The sequence below is a fragment of the Podarcis liolepis genome, assembly GCF_965112155.1.
Source record: "Podarcis liolepis genome assembly, chromosome: 2".
Taxonomy (NCBI): domain Eukaryota; kingdom Metazoa; phylum Chordata; class Lepidosauria; order Squamata; family Lacertidae; genus Podarcis; species Podarcis liolepis.
Window position 1 is genome coordinate 7,047,995 of NC_139555.1, and position 9,079 is coordinate 7,057,073.

At 43.9% G+C, this 9,079-nt stretch overlaps 1 protein-coding gene across 1 annotated transcript in view; it reads left to right on the forward strand.

The window, feature by feature from the left end:
- The window catches only part of LOC310697694 (uncharacterized protein), a 48,254-nt gene extending 41,996 nt beyond the window's left edge, over positions 1 to 6,258 (forward strand). Inside the window, exon 9 of the mRNA XM_083484398.1 lies at positions 765 to 6,258. Coding sequence (XP_083340524.1) covers positions 765 to 3,322 — 2,558 coding nt within the window. The 3' untranslated portion in view covers positions 3,323 to 6,258. The remainder of the gene's footprint in view (positions 1 to 764) is intronic.
- The last annotated feature ends 2,821 nt before the right edge of the window (positions 6,259 to 9,079 follow it).

The window sequence follows — 9,079 nt, forward strand, 5'->3', positions numbered from 1 at the left end:
TCCTCCCGCTTGCTGTCACTGCTTGTTTACCTGCCCTCTAGATGCATGCAATTATTGACGAGACAGAGCAGATAGAGCAGCACCCTCCAGTTGCCCTGCTCTCTCCACCTGAGTGGGTGATTAGACTGGGCCCAAATGGAAAAAGAACAGCAGTTAAGAAAGTGGGGACAGTAAAAAGGAGGTGGTGAGCCCACTCAAGGAGGTCCTACTAAGGTCTTCTTGCCCAAGCACCCTGGAGCCAGCACTAGAGGGATGCTTTAGACTCAAATACGTAAGTGGAATGTCCTTCAAAATGAGAAAACACTACAGTAAAAGTGTGGGGACGTAGGTGGTGCTGTGGTCTAAACCACTGAGCCTTGGGCTTGCCAATCAAAAGGTTGGCGGTTCAAAACCCCGTGACAGGGTGAGCTCCCGTGGATCAGTCCCTGCTCCTGCCAACCTAGCAGTTTGAAAGGACGCCAAAATGTGCAAGTAGATTAATAGGTAGATTCCAGCAGGAAGGTAAACAGTGTTTCCATGTGCTGCTCTGGTGTCAGTGTTCCATTGCACCAGAAGTGGCTTAGTCATGCTGGCCACATGGCCCACAAAGACTGTCTGTGGAGCAGACAAACACTGGTTCCCTTGGCTTGTAAAGCGAGATGAGCACCGCAGTCCCAGAGATGTTAGCGACTGGACTTAACTGTCAGGGGTCCCTTTACCTTTATAGTAAAAGTATAAGAGAAACCTCCCAAAACTGCAACCATTCTCTCTGTTTTTCTTCACAGCTTCATCAAACACCAACATCACAACCATCTCAAATGCGGCAAGCAGAGCAAATGAAGTTTCAACAGATAACATGAACCGTAGCAGAAGCAGTGTGGAAAGTGGACTTTCTAGAAGTCACAGTGGTGGAAGCAGAGGGTTTTCCCATGATGATTTCTCTAGAAGCCATAGCAATAGAAGTGGAGGTCCTTCAGAGGGTATCTCAGAGGCTTCAAGAAGTCACAGCAGTATCCGCAAAGGTACCTTGGAGAGTAGTACTTCTAGAAGCAGTAGCAGAAGTGGAAATTTTGCAGACATTGAAGACACCATGAATAGCAGTGTTTCTAGAAGTCAGGGTCATGGAAGTGGGAGTTATAGAAGCCACAGTAACAGGAGTGGAGATAACCTAGAAGGCAACCTCTCTAGAAGCCAAAGCAACAGAAGTGTTGGTTTGACTGACAGTGTATTCGCTAGAACCAATAGTGGCGCAAGTGAAGGTGTCCAAGAGGGCAACTACTCTAGAAGTCAAAGCAGCAGGAGTGGAGACTTAGCAGATAAAGTTTTTGCTAGAGCTCATAGTGGTGAGAGTGAAGGTGTCTCAGGGGGCAGCCTTTCTAGAAGCTATAGTGGTACCAGTGAATCCTATGTGGAAGGTGGCCTTTCTAGAAGCGAAAGTAATGAAAATGAAATCCATGGAAACTATGGAAGTGAAGCATGTGTTGAGCCTAGTGTTTACAGAATGAACAGTGCTGAAGACGGTGGGGTCCCAGTGGGTAGCATAGCTAGAAGCAATAGCAGGGCAAGCAGCTATGTCTCAGGTGGTAGCCATTCTAGAATCCAGAATGATAGTAGCCATGGAAATGAAGGGTATGCTGAGCCTATTGTTTCTAGAACCAACAGTGCTGAAGATGGTGGAGTCCCAGTGGGTGGCACATCTAGAAGCAATAGCAGGGCAAGCAGCTATGCCTCTGGTGGTAGCCTTTCTAGAAACGAGAGTGATGTTAGCCATGGAAATGAAGGATATGCTGAGCCTATTGTTTCTAGAACTAACAGTGCTGAAGATGGTGGAGTCCCAGTAGGTGGCACATCTAGAAGCAATAGCAGGGCAAGCAGCTATGCCTCTGGTGGTAGCCTTTCTAGAAACGAGACTGATGTTAGCCATGGAAATGAAGGGTATGCCGAGCCTATTGTTTCTAGAACCAACAGTGCTGAAGATGGTGGAGTCCCAGTGGGTGGCACATCTAGAAGCAATAGCAGGGCAAGCAGCTATGCCTCTGGTGGTAGCCTTTCTAGAAACGAGAGTGATGTTAGCCATGGAAGTGAAGGATATGCTGAGCCTACTGTTTCTAGAACCAACAGTGCTGAAGATAGTGGAGTCCCGGTGGGTAGCATATCTAGAAGTCATAGTGGGGCAAGCAGCTACATCTCGGTTAACAGCCCTTCTAGAAGCTACAGTGATGAAAAGGAAGCCCATGACAGCTCTGCTGAGTCTGTGGTTTCCAGAACCAACAGCGCTGAAGATGGTGGCGTTCCAGTTGGTGGAGTTTCTAGAAGCAGCAGCAAGGCCAGCAGAGATGGCTCACAGGGTGGTTCTTTTAGAAGCAGAAGTGGAGGCTTTGCAGACACTGTCTTTACGAGAGCCCGCGCTGAAGGTACACAAGAGGGCAGCCTTTCTAGATGCTCCAGTGGTACTAATGCAACCTTTATAGAAGGTAGTGCTTCTAGAAGTCATAGTAGTGGAGGCAGAGGCACCTCAGAGGGTGGTCTTTCCAGAAGCCAAAGCAGCAACAGTGGAAGATTTGTAGGTGGTGGCCTTTCAAGAGACCACAGCAGTGAAAGCAAAGAAAGTCATAGCGATAGAAGTGGAAGGTTGGTAGATGATCACAGTTATAGTGAGGCCCATAACGTTATCTTAGAGTCTGGTCTTTGTAGAAGTACAGAAGCCAAAGGTGATAGTTTTGCTAGAAGTCACAGCGGCGAGAGTGGAAGCCCTGTGGAGACATCTACTCCTATTTGGATTCACAGAAGAAGTGGAGATGTTATAGAGCCAAGCTTTTCTAGAAGCCACAGTGGAGAAAGTGGGAGCTTTAAACCAGCTGATTTTTATAGAAGCTCCAGTGAAGTTAGCAGAGGTGCCTCAGAGGCTAGTCTATCTAGAAGCAGCAGCAAGGAAACTGAAAATATCCCAGAGGGCACAGTTTCTAGAAGCTACAGCTATAGATGTGCAGTTATTTCACCCCCTAATTTGTCCAGAACTGAAAGCGAAGATGCTCCAGAAAGCAGTCTGTCTCGAAGCCACAGCTCTGAAAAAGAAAATGTGCCAGAAGTTGGTCTCTCTAGAAGCTACAGCGGCAGAAGTGAAGAGGCCCTAGTAGATAACCTGTGTATAAGCCACAGTGGTGGACATGAAGGCTTCCCAGAGAGTGGACCTTTGGTGGACAGAGGTCTTTCCAGATCCCAGAGTGATGAGCCAGCAATTGGAATCCCTGTCTGTATGGTCTATGAATTTAGCACTGATGAGCACCACCACCTTCCAGCTGGTGAAATATGCTACTATGTTGAGTCTGGCTCTATGGAGTAAGTGTCCTAGGAGCACGTGACTGGGATCCAGATACCTTCTTCTAGAAGCCTCATTCCATCCATTGACTCATGGTCCACAGATGGAAATCCACATTAAGCCTTAAATTACTGAGGTTAACAGTTGGAAATCGGACTCCTACACTTGGCAACGACCTTGTCTCTTAGGGTTTGTGGGGGTCAAGTTCACAGAGTAGAATTCTCTGTGGTGAGGGAAAACTAGTATTGGAGTTATAATACCATCATTACCTATTAGAAGAACCTAGAAGCCAACAGAATAGTCTTTTGACTTGTATTATAAACAGTGCCCTTTCTACCTTTCTTTTACTTATACTCAAAAAAATTAATATGTAGATTAAATTATTTCTGGGCTTTTTGAAATACAAGTGGTGCTCAGCAAGGGATTTTGTGTGTGTGTGAAATGCAACCAGAGGGGACATTTCACTGCTCCTCTTCTGGCTGCTTTTAGGGACACCATTTTGAGTTTATCTGCTGGATTCTTAAAGGCAGAGCATTCCCCCCCCCCAAGTTCCTCAGAAGGCTCTGGCAAACTAAAATATGTATCTCACAACTGTGTTAAACACTTGCTTTTTTAATAGGCCCATGCTACACTTCATATACTTCAGCTGCCAAAGTTTTTTTTGCTTGTGAGCTATTCCAAGACTCTTGCATACAGATAAGCACATGTCACATGGGGTCTTAACTTGTCCCCATCTGGACAAGACCCGGTCTATAACAGATGTAGAATTTAGTTCTTCCATCCCAGTTCTTCAGAGTACCTGCCAGTTGCATGAGACAATAGCACAAACTCATTCCCTTATGCTCCTGAAGCAGAATGTGAGCATATACAATCTCCAGGTTAGATGCCACGAAACTCCTGGTGCAAAATAGATGCTAAATGATGCAAAATTAGTGTTTGTAACCATGCTACCATTAGGAAGACAGTGGTACCTCTGGTTATGAACTTAATTCGTTCCGGAGGTCCGTTCTTAACCTGAAACCGTTCTTAACCTGAGGTACCACTTTAGCTAATGGGGCCTCCAGTTGCCACCGCACCGCCGGCACGTGATTTCTGTTCTCATCCTGGGGCAAAGTTCTTAACCCGAGGTACTACTTCCAGGTTAGCGGAGTCTGTAACCAAAGGTGTTTGTAACCCGAGGTACCACTGTAGCTGGTAAGGAATTGCCCGTTTGTATTTGCTTTGAGAGAGCACCATAAGAGCCAGATAAAAAGTAGGTGCACCTCAGTGATTTGTAGCATAAATTCTGGGCTAACTGCCTACCCAAACATAGTCACATGCTAGCATGTTGTAGATTCAGGGAACAATGGAGTAGGTAGGTGGGCAGAACTTTGCATGTTCATATAAGCTTAGATAGGTGTTGGTGTAATGACTATAGATAGGTGTTGGTGTAGTGTTTCTTTTCTGTATCAGCAAGTTGTAGAGCTGAACATGTGTACTCAGATCCAGGGACTGTGGAGTCCAGTGATTAGAGACTGAGCAATTAACTTAAGCCTCATTGTGTACTTCAGCCGCGCTGCTGCTGCAATGGCGCCATTCCATTGCCCCTCTATTTCTGCTTATGAATTAGACAAAGTGATGGAAGCTGATCATAACTAAGCCTGGAATCCTGTGCACCCTTACCTGGCAGTAAGACCCAGTGGGACTTACTCAAGATTGCACTTGCAAATAGAGAATAATATATTCTTTTTCAAAAAAAGAAAAAGGAAAAACCCAAACTAATTAAAAACAATATGCACATGATGGTTAAGCCTAGTTGGTCAAGGAGGAAAATGTTTAGGCAGCGATTACTAACTCAGAAGAGTAATGCCAAAAAAACTGAGAACAATGTGGAAAGTTACAAGGAGAGAGAGAGAGAGAGAGAGAGAGAGAGAGAGAGAGAGAGAGAGAGAAGGCAGGGGACTGACTGTGGAATGTGAAGTGAGGATTGTCTCCAAAAGAAAGAGAAAATGGGACCTTTCAAGTTTGCCTTGATCACAGGTCAAGGACATGAGCCCTGAATTGTATTGGCCTATTTCTCAGGTGAGGATTTTGCTGCAGGTGTACATATTGCATATGGAAGTCAGCTGTTAAATTAAAAGACAAATAGCAGATCTGAGGTTAGGTGCTATTCTCGTAGGATATTTATTAGTATTTGCTAAGATGATACCATTAGCATTACTCATATATTTGTATAACTTATTTTGGTTCTTCTTAACTTAATGCTTAGTTTTTCCTTTGCTTGCAACTAAATATATAACCTATAGGGGAGCATTTCTACACATTGGGGTCAAACTTTGCCATCAACCTGCACTCCTGCAACCTTATTGGCATTGGATCTTGATAGGCTTTGTGCCACAGCCCATAATGGGAATATATAGGTGAACAGGCCAATGAGACCACAATTGATTTTCCCCAATGGAAAATTTCTAGGTCAGTGAAGACACCAATCTTATGCCATGTTGCGGAAGAGAAACATAGTTAATACATACGTTGCATATTTTCTGCTCTAAGAGGAGTTGGATAGATGCAACAACTTACTAAAAAGAGAAGTTTGACCTCCAGTGCTTGGCAGTTTTTAAAGCACCCTGGGGAGTTCAAATTTCACAGCCACTGACCCGTCCAGTAAAATCTGCTCATCTAAAGGTAACACAGCCAGATTCGGGCTTATCAAAATTTTAAACTGGGTCTCTCTTCATCACCAAAAAGTTCGAGAACCATCACAATAACCAGATGGCAACGTAAAGCAGATGAGATTTCCAATTCTTTGCCCATTGTTCTCACTTGCGTAAATTTCTAATGTGCAAGGTATTAGTTACTTGGGAAGCCTAGTCCATAAGGTTGCATGATGCTGTTGAAGAAAAGATCCTCTTTGTTTATTTCTGTTGCATTGTATTAAAGCATGGCTGTGTTAATAAAAGTACTGACCTATTTAAAAACAAGGTATGAGAAGAGTCATTCATTCCTCGAAAAATACCTGATTCCTATACCAAACATCTGCTCTTACATTTCAGCAGCAAAATTCCAGGCCCACTGACTGCTCCACAGAACCCACACTTTGGATATCTAAAGCGAGTTATCATTAAGTTTTTATGTTCAGCTCACAAGGTGGGTTCAGCTCACAGGTGTATACCTGAAGGAGCGTCTCCACCCACATCGTTCAGCCCAGACACTGGGGTCCAGCGCCAAGGGCCTTCTGGCGGTTCCCTCATTGCAAGAAGTGAGGCTACAGGGAACCAGACAGAGGGCCTTCTCGGTAGTGGCGCCCGCCCTGTGGAACGCCCTCCCATCAGATGTCAAAGAGATAAACAATTACCTGACATTCAGAAGACATCTTAAGGCAGCCCTGTTCAGGGAAGTTTTTAATATGTAACACTGTACTGTTTTTAACACTTGATTGGGAGCCGCCCAGAGTGGCTGGGGAAACTGAGCCAGATGGGTGGGGTATAAATAATAAATTATTATTATTATTATTATTATTATTATTATTATTATTATTATTATTAGATACTTCAGCACTACCTAATACAAAAGATCCTTGTGTGTTTGCCAAATGTCCCCTTTTTAAATTTTTAAAGAAAAAAACAGATACTTTAAAATTAGGGAGGGCCATATAAAGTGTGTGTGTTCCACAGAAGAAAATACAGTGTTTTTGCATAAGACTCTGAAAAGATCACATGCCTACTTCTCTGGAAGGAACTAATATCAGTTACTGAGGTTCATGACCCTTACCTACTTGAATTATATTTATTAATCTATTTATTGCAATCAAATATCTCAGCACCATATAAAGTCCATATAAAAGTCCTAGCTTCCTAGCCAGTTGATGAAGGGTGAAAGCAAGTATAAGAAGCATGGGAAAGGCAGCACAATATCACCACTTGGTATGTTTGCTAAAATGCACAAAATTCAAAATGTATGTTCAATATCATATTCTTCTTTGGCGATCCCTCATAGCCGAGTAAGATTGTCTTCCATAAACACAGTTTTAACAGTGAGTCCGTAAGTGACTATGGATGCCAATTCTGGATCTACACGTCCTTCCGCAGTGGGGACATAGGTTTCAGGGCACGAGTTGATCACGGTGAGGGTTTGCCAAGCATGCCTTCCACTTAGCATGTTTCTCCCTTTCATCCTGAGTTCAAGCATCTTCAAAGTCCATGACATCTTTGGTAAAGGCTGTTCTCCAATTGGAGCACTCACAGGCCAGTGTTTCCCAGTTGTCGGTGTTTATACTACATTTTTTTAGATTTGCCTTGAGAGAGTCTTTAAACCTCTTTTGTTGACCACCAGCATTACACTTTCCATTTTTAAGTTCGGAATAGAGTAGTTGCTTGGAAGACGATCATCAGGCATTCACACAACAGGACACCACTCAATAGGGCATTTCTGTCCATGGCACTGCCCTGGACAGGGGGTATTTAGGATATAATTTACCCCCTGACAGTTCAATCCACTGAGGTGGGAAAAAAATGTTACTACTTCCCATATACATTTCTATTCACTCCTATGGAGTGCACTGGGGGGGGGGGCAAAGGGGTGCTGCCATCCTCTTAGGAACATAGGAAGATTCCTTACGCTGAATTGGAAGTCAGCCCATTGGTCCATGTACTGTCTACGGTTAACAGGCAGGGTTTCAGGCCAGGAACACTCCCAGCCATACCTGGAGGTGGTGAGGATCAAAATTGAGACTTTATGCATTCAAAGGAGATGCTCTACTATTTGACCTACAGCCCTTCCACCCATTCTTGACACACCGTGGTCTACTCTCTCTGGCAATGATGTTGCTGGGATTCAGAATGAATATCCACACAGAACACTATAAATTCCCAGGAGTCCTTGCTAAACGGAAACCCTTCCATTGTGCATATTTAACCACCCTGCATAATAATGGCCATTTTGCCTGTTCAATAGTTTCTCCAAGCCGGTAGCAAGCAAAACATCTCATTCCCTTGCTTTCCTAGTTCATCCCACGTAAACTGGGAAAAGTCAAAATGTCAAGTTTTTGGCTGTCTTTAGAAAACAATCATCATCATCATCCAAGGATCAGGCTTTAATTATTCGACCGCAATGTGTATTCTTAGTCACCATAAAATGCAGATACTCGTCTGCAGGGCAAACAACTTTTGACAGATTAACATTGTGATAGGAGTATTTCCAAATGGAAATAGGGAGGCAAACAAGGTGCGTCAAAACAGCAATAAGAGGCTCTCCAGAAGTGACTCACCAAAGAATTGCCTTCATGCTTGTAGTCACTATGGGGAAAGTTTTGAGCCAGCCGTGGATGGTTTGCATTCTGTTCAGGGAAGGTAAATGAGCCTGAGCTGCTGCCGTGAAGCATTCTGGGAAGAGATCTTGGAGCCCCTTTTGGAAGAGAGCCATGCAGTAGTTCACATACATAGACAGGAGGACACCTAGACCTTTAATTATCTATTTTTTGTTTGAGATTTGGGCCCTCTGCTTGCAGGAAAGGAACTTTCTGTTGTTCAAGATAGGAGGTGAAATATTGCTGGTACCTCACAGCAAACGTCAGGGTTTTTTATACTGGCAGATGTGGAGCAGTAAATGTAGAAACAATTGTGTTGTTTAGATGAGCAGTGAAATTACCCTAAACTGATACTGGGGACATCAGATGATGGTGAAAGGGACAGGTTTGAACATACTAACAAGCACACTCAATTCTGCCCCTTACTCTCTCCTACATAAATCCATAGTTGCCACTGATCTGTAAGGAGTAACGTACTGTATTTTTTGCACCATAAC